The sequence below is a fragment of the Martes martes genome (assembly GCF_963455335.1).
Source record: "Martes martes genome assembly, chromosome: 1".
In the NCBI taxonomy this organism is placed as follows: Eukaryota; Metazoa; Chordata; class Mammalia; order Carnivora; family Mustelidae; genus Martes; species Martes martes.
The window spans coordinates 2,422,205-2,445,330 of NC_137888.1; the positions used below are offsets into that span (position 1 = coordinate 2,422,205).

A 23,126-nucleotide genomic window follows, 5' to 3' on the forward strand; every position below is an offset into this window, starting at 1 on the left:
GTCAGGTCTTGGTGGAGAGGATGGCAGGGACAGGGCCAGGTCTGGGTGAAGGGGATGACAGGGTCAATGTCAGGGTCAGGTCTCGGTGCGTGGGATTGCGGGGACAGGGTCAGCATCCGGTCTCTGTGCAGGGGATGACAGGGTCAGCGTCAGGTCTCTGTGCAGGAGATGGCAGGGACAGGGGTAGGTCCCAGTGCAGGGGATGGCAGGGGCAGAGGCAGGTACAAGGACAGATGCAGGGGATGGTGGGCTGGTCCGGTCCCGACGTGGATGTCGGGATTTAGAGTGTGTGGCTGCGAGTCTGTTCCCAGGCCTGGACAACGTTCAGGGGACCCTGGCGTTGTTGTTCCCCGCCAGTTACAGACACGGCGAAGTCGTAGTTGTGCGATAAGCCCGCGCAGCTGATCCCACGGGCTGCACCCTACTTTGCAAACTCGGTGGGCGTGCGGGGGCAAGTGAATGGACTGGTGGCCTCTTCCGGTTCGTGGTGGGCGTCAGCTGCCGCGCCGGCTGGCGGGACTGCCCTCCCTGTCCAGGGCAGACGCGGAGCCCGCTGTCAGAAAGCTTCGGGCCTCGCTAGTGTCGCTCAGAGCCCAGCGAGGGAGCGTAGCCGCCCGCCGTGTGCGGACTGTCCCTCGAAAGCACCGCCCCCGAGCGCAGCGTCCTTTGCCAAGCAGGACAGGTCCAGTTCGACTTCCATAACTCGACACTTACACTTGGGTCTCCCTGTCCTTCTACTTTGCAGTTAACGAGTTTAAAAAATCCGGTTAAGCCGGGACAGCGCACGCGGGATCTCGCCCACCGCAACCCTCGTCCGCGGAGCCGAGAACGCCGCTGCCGCTCTGCGAGGTTTGGGCCTCGCTGCGCTCCGTTTTCGGCCCCGCGTGGCGCGTTCCCGCGCTTTCGGCGTGAGGGGTCAGAGGGCGCGGCGCTGCGCAGGCGCACAGAGCCGAGGCGGCGGCGGCGGCCATGGGCGAGGCAGGCGGCGCTGAGGAGGCCTGCCGGGTCAGTGAGGAGGCCCGGGCTGCCCCCACGGTCCTTCCCGCGTTGGGCGGCGGCCCGTTTGGGTTTGGGCTTGCGCAGGGCTCCCCGGCTGCCCGGGGCCTGGTCGGTGGCGGGGTGGCCCCGCGGGTGGGGCGGGGTGTGGCGGGGGCGCTGAGCGCCGGGGCCGCGGCCGCGACGGCCGGACGTGTGCAGGGAGCCCGGCCCTCGGGCCCCGGTCCCCGCGCTGTGGCCTCTGCTGCCGGGGAGGGAGGTGGGGGAGCCCCGGGCGTGGGACTGGTCGCGGCCCGTTCGCGGCGCTCGCTGGAGCAGGGCGCCCGGCCCGCCCGTGCCTGTTGGCGGCCTGACCCCCGGAGGGCGGAGGACGCTGCGGGCCGGCCGGGCGCCCGGTGGAGGCGGCAGCTTCGGCTTCGTGCGGGGAGCTGGGCGCGGGGTGGCGTCTTGGCTGTCGGGGGAGGCCCCCGTGCAGGTGAAGGGCCGCAGCCGGCTCCGTCTCAGGCGTGCGGAGCCGGGGGCGCGGGGCCGGGCCGTGGGGACACCTGCCTGTCTTCCAGCGCGTGGGCACCAGAGAGGAGTTCGTTAAAGTCCGCAAGAAGGACCTGGAACGGCTGACGACGGAAGTGATGCAGATCCGGGACTTCCTGCCCCGAATTCTAAACGGGGAGGTGCTGGAAAGCTTCCAGAAACTAAAGGTCGTGGAGAAAAGTGAGTGTCTTCAGCTGTGGCGGCCTCAGAGGTGGCGCAGGCCGCGGGAGCAGGCCGACCGCCCAGGCCAGCTGGGAGCGGGGTCCCCGCCTCTCCTCCCAGACGTGCGACGCGGCGGTCTTCCCGCGGCAGCTGCGTTCTAGAGCTTAGAGCCGGTGCAGACGGGAGGTCGCGCCTCCTGACACTGCGCGACACTGGGCCAGGCGTTAAATGCATCTGTAGACGGGCGTGTGTTCACTTACTTCGCGGCGAGTGGACAGGTCAGGGCGTTTTGGGGTAAGATTTATATACTTTGGAGAGAGAGCGGGGCGGGGGAGGCAGAGAGTCGCAGGCTGACTCTGCTGGGCCTGAAGCCTCCTGTGGGCGCGATCCCCCAACCCTGAGCTCAGGACCTGAGCCGAGGTCAAGAGTTGCAGGTGGTGACGGACCCACCCAGGGGCCCCGCCAGCCCTGCCAGCTCCGTTTCTAGGACTGACTGAAGTGCAGAATTGCCGGGCCTTGTCCACTCGGAGTCTGAGATTTGGCCGGCGCATCCGGGAGCCTACTGCAATGCTCTTAGATTCTGGGATCGATTCTGCACTTGCCTGACCGTGGCTGAGTGGTGGTGAGTCAGCATTTGGCGCTTCAGGCTGGTCCGGCACCCTGCACTGGACGAGGCCCCGGCCCGGCCTGCTCTCCAGACATGTTTCTGGGGGTCGGAGTGTGTCTCCAGCGCTGGCATGGGCAGGGAGCTATCGGGACCCAACAGTACACAGTTCTGGTTTGTGCAGATGCTCCTGGTCAGGAGGGCAGCCGGGCACGGTTAGAAGGGAGAGTGCTCACGGCCACCACATCCTCTGTCCTGCTGAGTTTCTCTTTGGAGCCCCCAGATCCACCCTGGGCTACTCTGTGGCCTGCTCTGGGCAGGAGGACTCCTGCACACGGCCTGCCTCCGACTTCCTTGCTGGCCACCAGCAGGGCTTGCAAGGACGGCCTCACGGATGGAGAGAGAGGTTGGGTGCTTCCTCCTGCTCCCTCCATGGCCGGGACTCCCATCCCAGGACCTCCTTGACAGTCTCCGCTCTCCCTGGGCTCTGGTAACAGGTTTTCTCCGCGTCCTCCTCCTGGAGGGCTGTTGCTAGCCTCCGGGTGCCTCACCAGCCCCTGTGCTCCTCTCTATAAGCGGTCCTGCCTGCAGATCTCAACATCTGTGATTTTGTCTGCCATGGAGACCCTGCGGGATATGCTGTAGGTCACCCATTACACCATAGTTCCAGGTCCCTGGGTTCTCAGTCCCTGGTTTGAGCTCATGCTCAGCCCCTGACCTTCTGAGAGCAGCTCGTCACCCATGTGCACTCAAAGCAGAGCATGTTGGCGTGCTGAGTGCTTGTGTTTCTTTGCAAATTAGTAAGCCGGCGTTCTGGAAACTACATCGGGGTCTCCTGAGTTGGTTAGCACGAGTGCATCTTTAGTCAGTCTTTAGAGATCACGAAATCAAAATTGCGCATACGAGAGTGAGGGCCACAAACAGATCCGTGCTGACGTGGTCCATTAGACTTCAGGAGCTCTTGCCTCATGGTCTCCAGGCCCCGTAGTCCTCTCTCCCACCCTCTGGCCCTTGCGTCCTGGTTTGCTTTGCGGATGCGGCCTCTGCGGCAGCCTTGTGGCTAGTGGAGCCGCCTGAGGTTCCGGCTTCGGGCCCTTCCCTTTACTCCACGGCTGTTCTGTGGGTGGTTTCAGGCACACACAGTTTTCGTTCCCCTCTTGGTGCCGGTGGCTCCCAGGTTTATCTCTGGCCCTAGGTTTGGCCTAAACCGCCAGGCTTAGTTAGGGCTCCGTATCCCACTCCTACCTGGCATTTCTTCTTGCTGGTCTCACTGTTGTTTCAAGTTCTCAGCGTTTGTCCTGGACTAATCAGCCTGCAGCCATCAGGAAGCACCCCGGGTCCGGCCAGGTCAGGTTTGTTGGTTCTTTATCGCGAGGGAGACACACCCTGAGGAACTGTGGGCATCTTGCCACCGAGAGGCTAGCGTTGTGGGTTTGGGTTAGGGTGGAGTTCAGGCGAAGTGCACGTTAAACCACGTTGATCTGCTGGGCTGCAGGCAAAGTAGGGCCGTGCGTGCGGCCATCACCGTGTCCTGCTGCAGTGGACCCAGGCCTCGTTTCTCTGAAAGCTACAAAGCTTAGATCAACGTAGAAAATGGTGTCTGGACGTCCCTTGTTTGAAGTCCTGCGGCTAGCTAGAAAGCAGGGCTGCTTCCCTTTGTCCCAGTGACTTTGACCCTGCAGGGGACCAAGGGAGGTTTCCTTTTTATTGGTCTAATTCCAAACAGCAAAATTTCTGGCAGTCTGGGATTTGAGAAAATGAACTTTTTGTGCTTAAGAAATCAGCAGTCCCTGATAGGGGTCGCTGTGACACTTTACTGTCACGCTGTGTTCTTGGGAGAAACGTTGTTTCCCGTTAACTTGGCAGCTGGATTTACACCTCTGCTGGCCCGGCCTTACAGACCACAGGACAGGTTTCCTCTGTCTTACCTCTGACTCATGCTGTCCCTCTCCTCCCCTACCTCTGGGCTTCCTCAGTCTCCCCGGGGCAGAAGCATCCACCTAGAGACCTAGGGTCCCCCTCATTGCCGACCCCTCCTCACTATTCACTCCCCTTCCGCCCCTGCCGTCCAACCTCTCTTCCCATAAGTCTTTACGTGTCCCCTCCTGGCTGGATCCTGAATTCATGAGCCCACCTCCACTGCCACCACCGAGCCCAGGCTCCCATCATGTCCCTGAATCCCTGCTTCCTGTTTGTCCACTCACCGTCACTTTCTAGTTTGTCGCATACCCTGTCGCCCGTGTGGCTTTTCATAGCTAAATTTGGTGATGTTATTCCCCTGCTTGTGTCTTCAATGGCTTCTCCTTGCTTTTAGGATAAATTAAAAAAAAATCACCTCCCTTAAAAGCGCTGCCACCCAAAAACCTAAACAAAATGGTAGGCGGCTCGAAGGACTCTGTATTACTGGGCTGAACCTCAGGTGCGCACTCACGTGCTTTCCTGACTGCCTGGATAGGCTCAGTCTTCTGTTGGTCCCGTCGGGCATTCTTACAGCACACAGCGCTGTCCTTCTGATAGCGTCATTTTATTGTCCTCCTCTGGTGACAGGCGCTGGGGGGGCAGGGCCCCGTGTCGGCCTCCCACTGCATTCTCTGTGCCTGGATATTTGGTCCTGAGGGGCTTCCCCTTTCCCTGCGTGTTGTTCTTTCTGAATTGCTTGGTTTCCCGTGAAGCCCATGTGCTGTGGGCACCTGCGTGTTGAGAGAGAAGGGGGGTCCCAGCGGACAAAGTGGACTTTGTGCTGAAGGCTTTACCGTGAACTTTGAACCTGAGCTGAGCCTTCCAGGGCCTGAGGCCCGGCCTAGAAAATGTCCTCCTAGAGCATCTTTTACCCAGTTCTGGCTGTTGAATTTTTGCTGCTTGGGTGACGTGAAGGAAAAGAAAGATCCCATCCTTTCTCTTTTTGTAAGGACTAGGTCCGGCGACTCTTCCCTGGGCCTTCTGAGACCAATCATGGGCACCGTGGCCTTGAGAATGGCTCCCTCAGAGGCCATCCGGGGACCCCAAGGCGGCAGCAAGCGCTGCCGGACCCTCCATCCATCTGCCCTAGGAGGGCTCTTGGCTTCGACCAGGATCGGAGCTGCTTTCGCTTCTACAGTGGGTGTACGCTTGTCAGCTAGGAGGTGACGCGGTGAGGAATGGACGTGGGCAGGGTGCGAGGACAGGGCGGCTCTCCCTGCTTCCAGGGGAAGCTTCGTTTGGAGCGCAGGCGTGCTGGCTTGGAGGGGCTGAGGCCCTGTGGGACCCACATCCATCAAACGAGTGTCAAGCGGGGAGCGCGACTTAATTCGGGCTCCAGCATAGTAACTCCCTGTAGGGAGCCGGGTGGATACATGGTGGAATTTGGGATCGTACTGGGTCAGGGTCAGGGTTACTACTGCTCCTGAGGTCTTCTGGGGATAGATGAGCATTGAGGAGCGAGGCGTGCTTTGTTAGAGGAGTAAGAGGAGGGTGTTCTCGGCTGGGGTCATGGCGTGTGTGAACATCACAGACGGGAGACCGTGGGGTTGGCTGCCGGCCAATAAGCTGTTCCTTCTGCTTGATGCATGGAGCAAGGATTGAGGTATAGGGGAGTCAAGGTCAGTAAACGTCAGTGGTTTATGGAAGACGAAATAATTGTAGCTTATTGTCTTTTTTTTTTTTTTAAGATTTTATTTATTTATTTGACAGCACAAGTAGGCAGAGAGGCCACAGAGAGAGAGGGGGAAGCAGGCTCCCTGCTGAGCAGAGAGCCCGATTCGGGGCTCGATACCAGGATCCTGAGATCATGACCTGAGCCGAAGGCAAAGGTTTAACCCACTGAGCCACGCAGGCACCCCGTAGCTTATCATCTTTAGTTTGTGATGAGAGGCAGGCGGAAGTTACCCCGCGGATCTGATGCTGAAATAGCGACTAGACTTAGTTCTCAGCAGATGGATTTTTGTATCCGAGCGTAGGAAAAGTTGGAGGACTTGGGTGGAAGGCGAGGAAGAATCAATGATAGATTGTCACCGAGGGAGGCCTGGGACTCCTCCGAGTGTGGGATTATGGCTGCGTGGATGGCGTGGACGGGCCCACGAAGCAGTGATTAGTCTCGGTGCAGAAGCGAGGCCAGGGCTCCGCATGGGAGTACAGAGTGGCCTGTACACTGCTTCGGGCGAACTCTCGGATGTGTCCCTGCCTGTAAGATGGGGATGGGGCCGTTTACCTCAGGAGGGAGTGAGACTTAAACTGAGACTCTCTTCGGGAAGCGCGTGGTGTGGCGTGCGGCTCAGGGGGTGCCCTCAGGGAAGAGGACCCCCTCAGGCAGAGGGGCCCCTGAGCACTTGCTGGAGGGAGTGAAGAAAGTGCCCTGAGCCATTCTGGCTCGGACAGTGCCGCTCCGTGAGTTCGGAAAAGGGTTAGAGAGGTTGGGAGTACTACTGACCTCGTTTGAATTCTTGTTCTTTCTTATCTGCGTGAAATGGGGGTACCTGTGGGTCCTCAAGCCTCCATGAGATGACCTTGGCAAAGCCGAGACTCGGAAGTACCCAGCAGAAGTTAACTCACTGCCTGGTCTCTCACCGTCTCGCGTCTGTTCATCTAACAATGACGGAGTTATTACTGTGTCAATGTGTGTCAAAAAGGTTTTATTTTTATTATTATTTATTTATTTACTTACTTTTTATTTTTATTAACATATAATGTATCATTTGCCCCAGGGGTACAGGTCTGTGAACCGTCAGTCTTATGCAATTCACAGCACTCACCATAGCACATGCCCTCCCTAGTGTCCATCCCCCAGCCACCCCGTCGCCCCACCCCCCTCCCCTCCAGCAACCCTCAGTTTGTTTCCTGAGATTAGGAGTCTCTTAGGGTTTGTCTCCCTCCCTAGTTTCATCTTTCATTTTTTTCCTCTCTCCTCTCACGATCCCTGCCTTGTTTCTCAAATTCTACGTATTAGTGAGATCATATGATATTTGTCTTTCTCTGACTGGCTTATTTCACTTAACGTAATGCCCTCTACTTCCATCCACATCATCACAAATGGCAAGATTTCATTTCTTTTGATGGCTACATAGTATTCCATTGTGTATATATACCACATCTTCTTTATCCGTTCATCTGTGGATGGATATCTGGGCTCTCTCCACAGTCTGGCTCTTGTGGACATTGCTGCTATGAACATTCGGGTGCACATGCCCCTTCAGATCACTACATTTGTATCTTTAGGGTAAATACCCAGTAGCGTAATTGCTGGCTCATGGGGAAAAATGTGGGTTTTAAACAGAGTCCTATTTTTTTTTATTTTTTTTTAAAAGATTTTATTTATTTATTTAACAGACAGAGATCACAAGTAGGCAGAGAGGCAGGCAGAGAGAGAGGAGGAAGCAGGCTTTCCGCTAAGCAGAGAGCCCGACTCGGGGCTTAATCCCAGGACCCTGAGATCATGACCTGAGCCAAAGGCAGAGGCTTTAACCTACTGAGCCCCCCAGATGCTCCCAGACTCCTATTTTTTAAAGACTTACTTATTTTAGAGAGAGCGCATACCTGTGTGCGTGTAAGCGTGGGAGGGGCAGACGGAGAGAACCTCAAGCAGACTCCCCGCTGAGCACGGAGCCTGACGTGGCTCTGCCTCACAACCCTCAAGTCTTGACCTGAGCTGAGTCAAGAGTTGGATTCTGACCGACTGAGCCACCCAGCTGCCCCTAGAATCCTATTTTAAAAAAAATAGAATCCTGTTTAGTATGTGCTTCAATATGTAAAATAGATGGAAGTTAAATTTTCTGCGTATTTAGAAGATTCTGTTCAGAACATTACTTGTAAGATCGGCACAATGAAGGTGTTTTGACGAAAATAAAATATAATGTTACAGATTTTGGAAATCAGATGCAGTACCATCCTTAGTGTCTAACTTCTGTTTTTAGTTTTGGTTGTCAAGTAGCAAGGAAAAGACACAAATTGCAGAGATAAGGAATTGCAAATGGTGAAGTTTTCAACATTTCACTTTGCAGCATCATGACGCTTTTCAGTGAAACTGATCTGGAAGCGTGAAGCCTGTGGGTCAGACGTTTTTGTTTTACAGTGAAGTCACAGGGTCTGACAATTCCCTGCCGGTCCTACTGGCCCGGGTACATTTGGAGAGAGATGGTGGAAAAGCCATTGGCCTGTCCTGTACGACGCTTTTCAAATGCATACGCTGCCTTTGTGATGGTGGGTGATGTAACTTAGCAACAAGCGGACATCTGAGCGGCAGGTGTCAGACACTCAACTCGGGATCTGGGGATGGAATCAGGTACCATTTCCTGTTGACACCAAGCATAAACTGCAGTCTGGTTTTTTACATTTAAAAATCTGCAACATTAATTTTAACCTTTTAAAACTTTTTATTTAAATACGTGTTTAAGTGCTAATACTGTGAACCAGCCTTGTTTTGTTCCGGGAGCATCAGTAATGAATAAGGACTAGCGCAGCCGTGATAGATGGGGAGAGACCTGACTGATTTTCTTTAGCAACAGGAGAGAGTTATTTTGTGTAATTTAAAATTTGTGCATGTCAGCATGGTCCTATAGAACCTTCTGTACTGATGGAGTATTATGTGACTCACGTTGTCCTTGTCTGTTTAAGAAACAGGCAGTAGCCACGTGTGGCCAACTGGCCCAGCACTGTTTACTGAGAACACAGCCTTCCGTCCTGTACAAGGGTTGGTTTTGTTCTAAGTGGCTGGCATGTGTGGATTTGATTCTGAATTCTTTATTACTTTTATTATTTGTTTTCACATTGTTTGTGATTAGTATTTGTTAGTTTTTTTAATGTTGATTTTTTACTTGGTTGTGTTTTATTCCAGCTCCCTGATGAAACTCTCGTTTTGCCGGAACATTAACCACAGTTATTTTAAACCTCTGGATCTGGCAACTCCATCGGCTGGGTCACCTCCTGGTCTGCTTGTAGTGTCTATTTTCCCTCTTGGTAATCTCGGTAATTTTTTACGGATTAACAGATTTTTTAAAAGTGAAACTTGTGGAGGCTTTGGAGGGTAGTAATTTCTCTAACAAGTCGTGCCCCCCCCGCCCCCCCCCGCCCCACTCTGCAGTGTCTGTCCACCTCTGCAGCCTCTGTGTGCTGCTTACGCTTTGCTGAGTGCCTGGAAGAAGAAGGTGGCTCTGACCTCAGCTCACTTTTCTGTGCTTCCGTCTCCTCTGGGATCATGGCCTGCCCTAAGTCCTGGCTGTCGGACCGCTCTGTAGTTTATTTTCATTTCCCAGCTCCATGGCACTGCTGACCTCTCTGTCCAGCTTTGCTGCCTCATGGCCTGTGCTGCTTTGGAATATGCCAAGGTCCCTGGCAGGAATGGGGTGGGAGGCTGGGCTCCTGTGCCTCAGTGCCTGTTCCTGCTCTCAGGGTCCTGGCCTGAGGGCCCCCCCCGTAGCTCAGTAACTCTCACATACCTTCAGAGGGCTTAGTTGGTTTAAATTCCGTTTTCCTAATTACTCCCCGTGGGAAGATTGATGTGCTACCTCGCCATCACAGCTGGAAATGGAAGTCCTTCCATGTATATGTGGTTGTGATTTTTAAGTTGTTAAAAACACACCATAACGTCATAAAGACAGGCTGTGCACATGATCCAAATTAAAGGAGGCTAAAGGTAAAGCTGAAGGCCAAACCTGACCCTGGATCGTGGTTGTACTGGGAAGGAAAAAGTACTGTAAGGGGCAGTTTTGGGTCATTTGACAGAATTTGAATATCCGTGGTAGATTAGATAAAGGTATTAATACTAATTTTTCTAAAGTTGACAACCAGGCAGAGTAGGTGTGTAAGACATTATCCTCATGCTTGGGAAACGCTCAGTGAAGTACTTATCCTCAGCTGGCTCACAGTGTGTGTGTGGGGGGGGGGCCAGTGATGAGCAAACGCAAAATGTTGCCAGCACATACGTCTGGGTAAAGGGAATATGGGTATTGTTTGTATTATTTTTATTCATGCAATGTTCTGTAAGTTTGAAATTATGCCCAAAGAAAAAGTTTGGAAAGCATCGTAAAATGGAAAAAGTGCTGTTTATAGAACATACGTGTCCTTTAGACCCTCTTACGTTGTTGACAGTGGGGTTTGAAAACCAATGTACTGCGTGGTCTCTAAAGTGGTGGTGGGTGTTTTGAGACCAATTTCCCCGGAGTCTGGTGTTACTGGTGTTACTGAGAAGAGGGAGACCTGTTTCAGCTCAGAGAAGGATGGTTAGTTCTGGTCCGCGGCACGGGAACAGGAGAGCATCAGGAAGAGTCGGTGGAAGAGGAAACGGCCAGAAGGGGTCAGGGGGCACCTGCCGGCTCGGGCGGTGGAGCCAGTGACTCTCCATACTGGGGTTGTGAGTTTGAGCCCCACGTTGGGTGTAGAGATGACTTAAAAATAAAGGCTTTAAATAAAAGATTTTTAAAATCAAATAATGACCCAAAGTTTCTAGTGCCCCAAGTCACTAATATCAGAGTGTCTCCTGTCCCTGTTTGGCAAGAGCAAAAGGGGCCACCAGAAGTATAATGTAGTGAGGGCAGACAGGTGTGGGCAGGGTTTCGGGGAGACACGTGAGGGCCACAAAGCGCTGGCAACTAGAGGGCTGGGGTGCCAGGACTCCCCCAAGAGCTGCCAGTGCACAGGAGGGCAGGTCCCTCACCCAGAAGGTGGAGTTATTGCTGCTGGAAGATTGGCAGGGATGGCACAGAGGAGAAGTGAATGTCCCAGCAGGTCTCCTCTCGACCCTGGTCCCTGTGGAGACTGTCACTGTCCCAACTGAACAGGAGGTCGAAAGCCAGGGAGCCCAGGTACTCTGGGAGCACAGAGCATGGTGGAGGGTAGGTCCGAGGGGCACAGAGGAGGGGGGAAGGTAGCCAAGACGGAGAAAGCAGAGACAGTATTGGAATGTATCACTCCCGACACCCAGTCTTTAACTTAGCGTTCATGTGCCAATCAACGGAAACATTTCCCGGCTCTCTGGTTTGAGAAATACATTAACAGAACTCATTTGACTTCAGCAAGATCGATCTTAGTGGTTTGGGACGGCATTTATTTTCAAATGTTCAGTGAATGTGTCTCTAAGTCCGTCAGGGAGGTGTTCACTATGTGCCCGGCATCTGTCAAGCACTGAGGTAAGGTCGTGACACGCAAAGGACAAAGTCTGCCCCTTTACCCTGGGAATTTACAGGGAGCCCAAGGAGCTCCCAACCTCAGACGCTGCAGGTGGTGACACAAGGTGCTGCCAAGTCCATTGGCAATGCCAGTATAGAACGGATTCCTGTTAGTCACACGTGATCTTCATCTTATAAAAGATAACTCCAGTGGCCTTTAAGTTATAAGAAGAAGAGCGGTTTGGGGAACAGATTTTTGGCAGTGGGGGAGAAAAATGCTACTTCCATGTTCTGGTTCCCGCTCTTTTCCTCTACTCCCTTTGATGGGTTTAAAACAGAATTACGGTTAATTACAGTGTTGTTCGGCTGGCTTGTCGTGTGTAGAAGGATTTGAAATGCACTTAAGCTCTTTTACTAAAGCCCCCCCTTTTAATGAACCCTGAAATATTCTCATTTTTTCACTTTCTGAACTTACACTGTAGACAGGCTGATTAAGTGAAAATGAGGTCTTTAGGTGAGCCCTCGTCCAGGATGACTGGTGTCCTTACAGAAGGGTGCATTTGGACCCAGAGACAGCTGTGCACAGGGAAGCTGACGTGCGGAGACTGGGAGAAAGCCCAGTGACAGCGGAGGCCGATGGGAATTCTGGGAGATCCAGGCTACTGAAAGCCGGAGGAGCCAGAGAAGGGTCCTCACCCACGGGTTTCAGAGAGAGCCCAGGCCCACTGACGCTGTGGTCTCAGGCCCCGTGGCCGCAGGAGCTAGGGGAGAAGATGTTTCTCTTGTCATAAACTCTCTGCTTTGTGGTGTTTTGTTACACATCTTTCAAGTCTCAATTCACGGTAAAGACAGGGTCCGTCAGCAGCTCATTGTGAATTCTTTTCTAAGCCTATTAGAGACCGACGTGGAGAAGTTAAGAGCTATTAAAAACCCTTTCTTTTGGATTTGGGATCTTAAGCTGTTTTGGTCGAAAATAATACTTTGGTGTTAACGTGGAACGACTGGTAGTTACTGCGCCTGGTGTAGGCACGCCGGTGACAGAGGAAGGAGAGGAGAAAGTGCTCTCTTTCACGTGGTTTCCGTTTCTTTGCTCCGTATTTTAGAAACGCTGCTTTTCCTTTGTAGCACGGCCTCCTGTCGCTGATAGTTCCCCGCACCCTTCCCGTGAGCAAGTTAAGCATTCAGGGGTACAGTCACTCTCGTGTTACTAAAACTTTTAAAGAAGGAGGGAGCATTCCAGAAGCCACATCGATGTGGAAACGCCTGTGGCACAGTTTGCGTCTCTGCACTGCGAGTCCGTCCTGGCCGCCCTTTCACTCCGCCGACAGCGCGGCGGCCACGGCTCCCTCGCGGCGAGTGCTAAAGACGAGGGGCCAGAAGACGGTGTAGGCGTGGGGGGGGGGGCAGCTCCTTTCGTGTTCTGATACCGAGGCTGGATAAGAGCACGTCTTGACTATATATAACGTGTCATTCACTGTCCATATTCCTTCCGTCCCTGTTTTTTTTTTTTTTAAAGATTTTATTTATTTATTTATTTGAGAAAGAGATGGTGAGAGAGAGCATGAGAGGGGAGAGGGTCAGAAGGAGACGCCGACTCCCCGTGGAGCCGGAGCCCGATGCGGGGCTTGATCCTGGGACTCCAGGATCATGCCCTGAGCCGAAGGCAGCTGCTTAACCAACAGGTGTCCTCCTCTCTCTGGTTTTTAAAAAAAAAGTCATGGAAGCAGTATATTCTCATTATTAGGCCTAATCGCAGTGGCCGTGTGTTTTTCTCTGTTCAAGGATCAGCAGAAGGAACGGGTAGAGAAGTGAAATTCTTGTGTGTGACAAATATTTATAAAATTCCATGTGCCATTGTAGGGATTTGGGGTGTATGGGAAAATGAACTCTGAAAATGCCTGCCTTGCCAGGGGTTTGTTCTGGGCGGCAGACCCCGCTGGGGGCCCCGTGGGAAAAGCAAGGTGTGGGTTTTGTCGGAAGGCGGCGGCAGTGCTCCCCTCCGGCCACCAGGAGGCGGCCTTGTACAGCAGAAAGGCGCCTGCTGCCTCGGGGTGCCTGGGGTGGGCGGGTGCTGACTTGGAATTCTGTGGGGCACCTGGGGGGGGACTGGGATGTCTGATCCTGCCCCTCATTATGGCAGCCTGTGGCAAGGTCAGGTACAGCTACACAGAGCGAGTGTGAAGTTGTCCTAATGAGAACCTTTTGGGCGGCCAGAATTAATTGCTGCATATTTTTGTATGTACGGCTCGTAGAGATGAGATGTTGTGTCTCCTTTGCCACGTTTGAGTGACGTACACCTTAATGATACAAGCCAATTCAGAAGTGAGCTGGAAAGAAAAAGCTTGCGCCACTAATTTATTTTAGTTCCGTTTTCCTTTTTTTTTGGTGACCACGTGCACTTCATAGTTCACTCGTAATTACAAATAACGCAAGTCTTCGTTTACGTTGTTATACAGCGCAGGTGTGCAGCTGTTCAAGCATAGCCCTTGAGTGATGGCTGATTTCCTGGGCGGCCAGGGTTTGGAGGCGGAGCAGAATCCCAGGGAGGGTCCCGTTGTGGCATGATACGTGGCGGAAGGAAAGATTTGAGCAGCAGAGATAGTCCCACTTTATTTCCCGTGGCTTCTGAGAAACACATTTTAAGAGCACTTCTGCCAGCTGGTTTCAGAATCTGTAACTGAATACGCAGCTTTAGGTGCTAATCTTCCCTCTAGGACGAAGGTTCCCTGGAACACGCAGAGCCCCTTTCTCCGGAGCTTCGGGGATGCCCCTGCTGTTCTTGGCAGTCCCCCCGCCTTCCCCAAGCCCTGGGCCGCGAAGCCGCACCCCTCCTCTTGTCCGCACCTCCCCCGAGCGAGTGCCGGCCAGCCTTCTCCCCCTCAGGTAGAGGGAAGTGCCAGCTCGCAGGCTGCTGCCTCCCACCACCTTCTGGTTTTCCGCCCCCACGTTCCGGTTGCTGGGCTCCCGCGCTGGCTCTCGCTGGTTGTGTGTTGATTTCATTGTGTTAATGACCAGAGACCAGGCTGTCGTCCTGAAGCCATCTCTCTCAAAGTCTGTTCCCAGACCAGCGCCATCTGCCCCACTGAGAACTTGCTGGAAGGGCAGGTTCCCAGGCCCATGTCGGGCCTGCTGAATCGGCAGCTCTGCCCTTTAGGGGCTCCTGGTGGACAGTAACACGTGGGGACCACTGTCCACAGCATTGCTGCTTGAGTCGGAGACGGTGTGAGTACTGCATTCCCCTCAGCTCTCAATCGACGGTCGCATAAAAATGGAGGATTTCTTAGTGCCTGAAGTCAGGACACTTAAATTTTTAAGTTCTATATTTCTTTGCTTTTTAAATGTCAGTATTTCTGCATCATAATATCCTTTATTTAAAATTGATCAGACGTGGGATGCCTAAGTGGGTTAAGCCTCTGCCTTCGGCTCGGGTCATGATCTCAGGGTCCTGGGATCGAGTCCCCCATCGGGCTCTCTGCTTAGCGGGGAGCCTGCTTCACCCCACCCCCCACCCCGCTTGCCTCTCTGCCTGCTTGGGATCTCTCGCTCTCTGTCAAATAAATAAAATCTTGAAAAAAAATTAAAGAAAAATCGGCCAGACTTTGATTTCAAACACGAGTGTGGATGTCTTGGGGATTTTTGTGGGCCGTCGAATCACCATCTGAATGAATCTCGCGGAGAGGAAGAAAACCGTAGCTCTCTGCCCTCTCGGCGGCCTTTTCTGGTCGCATCCCGGCTGCTGCCGCCCCTCTGCTGACAGCCGCGGCAGCTCTCTGCCAGTCGGTGTGAATCAGCCCCGGCTGCCACCGTCTCCGCGCCGCGCTGCCTCCTGCTTGCTGTGGAGCAGATCCAAGTCTGGGCCCCGAGGCTGGCCGGCTTCTCCGCCCTGCCTTCAGTCTCCTACGTAACCCGCTTCCTTAAAGCCTTGAGTACGAGTCTGGCAGTAAAATGAGGTCTTAAAACCTAAGACTGAAAATGACAGCAAAAGTACTTTCTGGTATGGGCTAAAACCGGACAGGAACCCGGAAAGCAGGACTGTTAGAATGTTGGTCATCGAAGGCCTGGTTCTGTGACTGATGCCCCCTGAGTGGTCAGGGCCCGTTTTCCTAAGTGATGCGGCACGATGGGTTCTTAGAGGGGACTCGTGATTTGAAACGCTGCGTGTTATCGTGTCTCTCTCTTTCTAGACCTGGAAAGGAAAGAGCAAGAGGTAGAGCAACTGAGGACGGACTGTGCGCACTTCAGAGCCCGCCTGGAGGCCGTGCAGGCTGACAGCCTGAGAGAGAAGAAGGTACGACGCCCGCAGGCCGCCGCCGGACACCCCACAGAGCGCCGCGGCGGCCGCTCTAGCCCTTGAGCCTCAAGAGACTGTAGTTTAAAATGTACAGAATTCTGGGGGCGCCCGGGGGGCTCAGTCCGTTAAGTGTCAGGCTCTTGATTTCCCCTCAGGTTGTGATCTCAGGGCCCTGGGGTCGAGCCCTGCGTCAGCCCCAGCGCTCAGCGGGGCGTCCACTGGAGATTTTCTCTCTCTCTCCCTCTCCCACTCCCCCTCCCTGTGCTCTTGCGCATGTGTACACTGTCTCCCTAAAGTAAATACGTAAGTCTAAAAAAATAATAAAATGTATGTAATTCTGAATGCTTGGAAAATAGTCGAACACTTGATTTTATGACCATTTCATGTGGAGGCTATTTACCGGATGCCTTGTGATTGTCACTTTCTGTTAATTTTACTTTTTATTTTTTTTAAGGATTTATTTATTTGAGAGAGAGCATGTGTGTGGGCGCTTGAGTGGGGGCAGTGGGAGAGGGAGAGCGAGAAAGAAGCAGACTCGCCGCTGAACAAGGAGCCAGATGCAGGGAAGATCTCGGGGCTCAAGGTCATGGCCTGAGCTGGAGTCGAGAGTCAGATGCTCAACCAGTGGAACCACCCAGACGCCCCTAATTTTTATGTTCCCATTTCAGGGCACCCGGGTGGCTCCATCGGCAAAGCGTCTGCCTTCGGCTCAGGTCATGGTCTCAGGGTCCTGGGATCGAGCCCCGTGTCGGGCTCCTTGGTGGGCAGAGAGCCTGCTTCTCCCTCTGCCACTCCCCCTGCTTGTGTTCCCTCTCACTCGCTCTAGCAAATTAATAGATAAAATCTTAAAAAAAAAGACCAGTTCAGGACATTAAAAGTCACAGCATAAGAATCTTGAAAAAAGTGCACATTATAATTTATAATCAGAGATGTAGTAATTAGAAATATTTGTAATTAACCTAGGGGATCATTACTGATCATAATTTATCGATGTTAGAAGTAGCCGATAAGTTTTATTATTTGCTGAGACTCATAGTATTTCTTCAAAATTACACATTCTTGGTTTTGTGTGGACTCAGTTGTTTCCCCTTCTTGTCTGTGAAACTGAGACGGTCCTGCCACCTCCGATGAATCGGAGTGTGTGTGTTATTTTTAATCACCGAGACGGTAACAGTACGAGGAACAGCAGCCGGCATGTGCCGTTCCCTGCGCGCCGGCGGGTGGCCCGTGCCGCTCCCGTGGTCGTCCCAGCACGGCGGGCTCAGCAGGCGCTGTCAGCCTGCAGGGGGCCGGGTAGCGGGTCACGGGCCCGCTGCCTGGTGCGGAGCGTCTGGTCACGCTGCCTCCTCATGGGAGGGAGTTCCGACAGTTTGTGGCTGCTGTGGACTTTCCCCCAAACTGGTAGGTTTTGTACAGCCTTTAATACTGAGCAAGCAGAAAAGGTCAGGGAAGGAGTTTTAGTCTCGAGACTGAGTTAGGTCGAGTGTCACATAATGAAAGTTGAATCGTAGCTTTGTCCTAGGCTAGGTCACGATGAGCTGAGGTGGAGGGCTGGCGCGCTTGTCGGGGCCCCAAGGTTTCCTGGTCTCAAGGAAGTCGACCGGCAGACCAGAAGGAATTTGGCAAAAGTTAGCCACGTGCCTGTCGGTTCGTGACTTACTGAAATTGCTGAGACGTCCTTGTTAAGGTTGAGACTTAACTGGGCAGAATCTTCGCTTTCCTTTTCTTCCTTAATCGATAAGGACAGGGAAAATGCGCGCTTTGTGAGCATTTTAGATGCGATACTTAAAAGTACGCCGGGGCACCTGGGGCCCGAGGAGTTTGAGCATCTGACTCTTGACTTGGCTTAGGTCATGGTCTCAGGTGGTGCTGACCCTGAGATCCGTGCTGGTGTGGCACCTGCTTGAGAACGTCTCCCCTGTACCCTTCCCCTGCTCGTGGGCTCGTGCGCACCTGTGCACGCTCTTAAATCAATAAAGAACAGAAAAAAAATAAGCCATTCCGGTAAAGCGTGAGCGTAGAGGATAAAAGGGCCTGGTAGAGGAAGGTCAGACGAGTAGCGTGTTCCTGCCCTGACAGTTTGCCCTGAGTTAAAATGTGCGGATATTTTGGATTAAACGATTTCCTGATTCCAGTGAAGTTTCCTGTTTAATTGTCCTGCCACTATGATACAGAGGGGAGCCCTTTCAAGTTTGCCGTGGCAAGGCCACGTCTCTTCTCGTTGTGCAGAACAGACAGCTGCCTTTTCCGTAGCCTTTTCTGTGGTCTCTGTCCAGGTCTGCACAGATCATGAGGCGGACTCTGGAAGCTTCTTTTAGACTTGTGCAATCTGGAAGGAATGCAGGGGCCGGACCCCAAGTGAGAGCGCTGCCAGCAAGTGCTGTGGTGTGGGCAGACGTCATGCGCGACAGAAGCTTCTGGGTCCAGGCTGTACGATACGATGAGGAAACACAGTGTGGACTCCAGCTCATAAAGATGTGTGCTAGCCGAGCCCCAGCCCCGGCCCCTGCCCCCCGAGAACGGCCACGGGACAAGGAAAGCTTGTGGTGGTTGAATTAGATCAGTGCGAGGCCAGCTGGGCCTTGCTGTGGACTCGGGGGCTGGCCGGAAGAGTGCCCCATGAGTATCCACTTTACCCACGTGAACTTGTCAGGACTTAATTACTGTTTCTTATTTTACCAGCCCCTCTCTTGAGAGATGTTTTGTGTGACAGAGAGACCCGTCGTACAAGTGGAGTTCGGTTCTCTTTAGTGACTGTGTGTGCGTGTGCCGCATTACCATAGCCCACTTTGCTTTTGGTTAAAAGTTTTTAGAAAGAATTATGGATGGCAAGAGGGTACGGAAAAATCCAGGGAGGTCCCCTGTGCCCTGCACCCAGTGTGCTCCGTGGTAGCGTCTGGGCTCACTGTGGTGTGTGGCAGGAGCAGGAGACCAGGGGGACGACCCCCGGGGTGTGTCTGTATGTCACCGGTGCGCATGCACTCCTCTCTGTGTGTGTATGCGTGCGTGTGTGTCTGATTGGTTCTGTGCAGTTTTTTAAAGATTTCATTTACTTAGCACACGCCGGCGGAGGAGCCGAGCGAGCGGGACGAGTACACTCCCTGCTGGGTGTGGGGCCCCACAGAGCCGATCCCATGATGCAGAGATCAGAACCTGGGCGGAGAGCAGGAGTCGGACAGTCAACGACTGACCCCCGCAGGTGCCCCCCCAGTGCAGTTCTGTCCCACGGGTACGTTCCTGGGACCACCACCATCTTCTAGAGGGTGAAGTCTTCCGTCAGCATGGACGTCCCTTCACGGCCCCCTGCTGCAGCCGCACGTCCCCTGCTCCCCACGCTCGCCTCCTGGCAACCACGAACACGTAGCTGCCCACGTTAGTCTCTGTAATTTTATGTCAAGAATGTCATGGAAAGGGAATGTCATGAAAATGACTCTTTTCCTTCAAATTCATCCAAATTCTTGCAATCAGGAGTCTGTTCCTTTTTATTGCCGTATAGGGTTCCACGGCACGGAACTGTCACAGTTCTCTAACTTTCCTCCCTGGGAGGACAGCTGGGTGGTTTCCGGCTTTTCACTGTTACCAAGAGCGGGACAGTGAGCATCTGTGCGTAGGTTTCTGTGTGAGCGTGCGTTTTCATTTCTTTGGGTAAATGCCTAAATTTGCAGTCACTGGGTTGCATGCTAATGCATGTTTCGTGTTTGTTTTTTTTTTTAAGGATTTTATTTATTTATTTGGCAGACTGAGATCACAAGTAGGCAGAGAGGCAGGCAGAGGGGGGAGGGGGAAGCAGGCTCCCTGCTGAGCAGAGAGCCCGATGTGGGGCCCGATCCCAGGACCCTGGGATCATGACCCGAGCTGAAGGCAGAGGCTTAACCCACTGAGCCATGCAGGCGCCCCTATTCTTTTTTTGTTGTTGTTAGACATTGGTTTATTTTAGAAAGAGAGGGGGCATGAGTGAGGGGAGGGGCAGAGGGAGAGAGAGACTCTCCAGCCGACTCCCTGCCGAGTGAGGGGCCTGGCAGGGCTTGATCCCAGCACCCTAAGATCACGGACTGAGTCAAAACCAAGAGTCAGCGGCGGAGCCACCCAGGTGCCCCTGCGCGTTGGGTTTTGTAAGGAATTGCCAACTTGTTTAGCGGAGCGGCTGCCCCATTTTACGTTCCCTCCGGCAGCCCGGGAGTGATTCACTTGTTCCGCGTCCTGCCCGGCGTCTGGTGGTGTCGCTGATTCTGTTTCAGCTGTTGTGGCAGGCGTGTGCCGGCCTGACTTGGCAGTTCTCTCCTGGCTGATCGTGTCGAGGCCTGCTGACGTGCTCGTCGGCTGTCCGCGCGTCCTCTCCTGGATCTGCTCATGTCTTTTGCCCACTTTCCAATGAGCTGCTGCCTTTGCCCATTGAGAGGGTCTTGCCACCCCCAGGCAGACGTCCTTTACCGGACGGGCGGTTTGCAGACGGCTTGTGGCGGGCGGGAGTGAGGCGCTCCCCCTCTTGCTGGGGTCCTCCCGGAGCACACGTGTTCCATCTGCCGGGTCCCGTCTGTGGCTGTTTTTCTTCCGTGGTTGTGGGTTTCGTGCTCTAGGAACTTTCCCTGTGGCCCTAGGTCCCCACGATTTTCTTTTGTCTAATATTTTCATATGTTACGTTTAAATTCTTGATCCACGTTGAGGCAAGTTTTGTTTAAGGTATAAATTTCGGTCGAGGTTTTTTGTTTTCTGGGTTTTTTTGTTTTTTGGTTTTTTTTTTTGGTCCAGTGGCTCTTGTGCTTGGTGGAAGAGATGCTGTTTCTTCCATGGACCTGCTCTTGGCCTCTGTGAGGGATTCGTCGGGCCTGTTCGTCTGGTGTCTTCTGGCTTCTCAAGTCCGGGAGCTGTTCTCCCGCCAGAGCTCGCTGGCCAGGTTACCGTGGGCATGTAGTGAGCCCTAGCATTGGGTAAAGCGATTCTTCCCGTCGAACATTTCTTTCCCCAAATTGTCTAGACAGGCCCTTTACTTCTCCATATATGTTTTGTAATAAGCTCCTCTGTGTCTGTAAACATTCATGCTGGGATTTTGATGGGAATGGTGTCATGCCTGTAGGTGAGTTTAGGGAGAGCTGCGATCCTGTCTGTCGCGTCCTGCCGTCCGTCGACAAAGCACGTCTTACCACTTCTGTGCGTTGTCTCTAATCTCTCTCATCAGCGACCTGTAATTTTCCACACACGGATCCCGTACACGTTTTTTTAGATTTTTACTGAAGGATTTCATTTTCTTTCTTTTTTATTTTTTGGTTCCACAGAACGTTTTTATTTTTATTCAGCTGTAAGCAAGTAGCAGAATTAATACACCATTCTGAAACTCCAGACTGGCCTTCCTTCCACCAGTGAAGAGCAATCAGTTTAATGGTGGAGACCTGGGGATTTCTCACCCAGCCCCATAGCTCGTCTAGACCACCGTGCGGAAACACAAAGCGACTCTCCCTGTTGCTCCTTCCAGTACTCTCTTTAAAGGAACCAGAGACACTGATCGCCAGTAACCAGTCCCAGACGTAACATACAAGGGGGCTGGCAGTGTCATGAAGACTGGCCAGAGATGCCATCAGGCACAATTCCAGACTCAGACTCGCAAAGGCAGCAGCGAGGAATCTGGTTTAAAAAAAAAAAAATCTGGTTTTTTAAAACCTCCCTTAAAGAACCGTTGATGCTCTGCTCTATTCCTGTAGACCTGATCTTCTCCCCTGAATTTTTCTTCTTTAAATTCCGAGTTGCTATTCTTAGGTTGACGATTTTGTGACCCCACCCTAGCACCAACATGTCCTCCAAAACAGAGTTCAGATTTGATCAGAACATAAAGGTATGACTCTGTTGAACTACAAAGCACAGGCAGAAGGGAAGGTCAGCCTGAGCTCTGTCTGTGAGATTGGGAGCGGGGAAGGGGAGAGATCTCCTGGCATCCCTGAGCTCGAGATACTGCTCGGCGTCTCCAGGATGTTCCCGTCTCCCGGCTCCTTTCCGCCTCCAGACAGCTGCTCACGGAGCTGGACGCGTCGTTGTCCTATTCAGCCCAAAACACGTGCTGGCCGCCAGGGGCCCAGGCTCATACTTTTTGTGGGAAGATGCCACTTCGAATTTACCACAGCGGTCTCTGGATTGGCTGCTGAGAATGGCCTTGTCACACCTCAGCGGCCACCATGCTCGTAAAGCAGCCGGACAGACATAAAGGTGAAGGTGTGGGAGGCCCAGATCCCATGTAATCAGAGAGAAAAGTGCCACTCCTGATGTCATTGCCCTTCATGTTGACCTCCAGAGAAGGGTGCCACTGCCCGGGTTTGGGGTTCTTCCTGCCGGGAGCATCTGGGTCTGTCATGACCAAGGCCTGGATCAAGGCCATCCCATGCCATCTTGGTGGGCTGGTTCTTAACCTGGGTGGGTGTCAACACTTTGCCCAGCTCGTCTGACCTCTGCCCTGCTGTATTTGACCTGTAGTGGGTGTCGTGGCTGCTTGTTGACTTCCTGCAGGATCAGAGGCCCAGACTACTTGCTGAGGTCCACCAGCATCGCGGGGCCGACCTGGGCAGACCGTGCCGAGTCCTGGCAAGGCATAGGCCTGTAGCACTGACTCAGAGCGGTCTGCAGACTGGCCATGGGAGGCATGGGACCAGCAGCTGGTATGCATTTCTTTTTTCTTTTTTTTTTTCCCCAAGATTTTATTTGTGGGGCACCTGAGTGGCTCAGTCGTTAAACATCTGCCTTCGGCTAGGTCATGATCCCAGGGTCCTGGGATCGAGCCCCGCATTGGGCTCCCTGCTCAGCGGGAATCCTGCTTCTCCCTCTCCCACTCCCTCTGCTTGTGTTCCCTCTCTCTCTGTCAAATACATAAATAAATAAAAATCTTAAAAAAAAGATTTTATTTGAGAGTGAGTGAGTGAGAGAGCACAAGCAGGGGAGCAGCAGGCAGAGGGAAAGGGAGAGCAGACTCCCCACGGAGCAGGGAGCCCAGACTCCCCACGGAGCAGGGAGCCCGATGCGCGGCTCGATCCCAGGACCTTGGGATTATGACTTGAGCTGAAGGCAGACACTTAACTGACTGAGCCACCCGGATACCTGGCATTTCATTTTCTTTGGAACAATTTCGAGTGGTGCTGTGTTTTAAATTTTAGTTTTCACTTTTTTGCTGTTAGCGCATGGAAACGTGATTGCTTCTTGTGTGTTGATCTTATAGCTTGTGATCTGGCTGGACTCACTTATGACGTCTGAGGGTTTTTTTAGATTCCTTGAGATTTTATGTAGACAATCATGGCATCTGCAGATAGGGACGGTGCTAGTTCTTCTACTGTCTCTGCCTTTTGTCTCTTCTGCGTTTGACACGCTCTGGGTCTTCTGCCACCGTGTTAAATCGGAGTGGCAAGGGCGGACAGCCTCGTTCCCGACCTTGGGGGAAGGCAGTCTCTCATCACTAAGGATGATTTAAAAAAAAAAGATTTTGGGTTTTTTT

General features: G+C 53.1%; 1 protein-coding gene across 3 annotated transcripts in view; it reads left to right on the forward strand.

The window, feature by feature from the left end:
- The first annotated feature begins 745 nt into the window (after positions 1 to 745).
- Positions 746 to 23,126, forward strand: part of HSF2BP (heat shock transcription factor 2 binding protein) — a 100,456-nt gene continuing 78,075 nt past the window's right edge. The window contains exons 1-3 of one of the 3 annotated variants that reach the window (XM_080819773.1): positions 746 to 1,005; positions 1,557 to 1,707; positions 15,552 to 15,655. In XM_080819773.1, the coding sequence (XP_080675899.1) occupies positions 970 to 1,005; positions 1,557 to 1,707; positions 15,552 to 15,655 (291 nt within the window). In that variant the 5' untranslated portion in view covers positions 746 to 969. Of the gene's footprint in view, positions 1,006 to 1,556; positions 1,708 to 8,147; positions 8,547 to 8,994; positions 9,230 to 15,551; positions 15,656 to 23,126 lie in introns of those variants that run through there. The other 2 variants (XM_080819775.1, XM_080819774.1) reach the window with 2 other exon arrangements.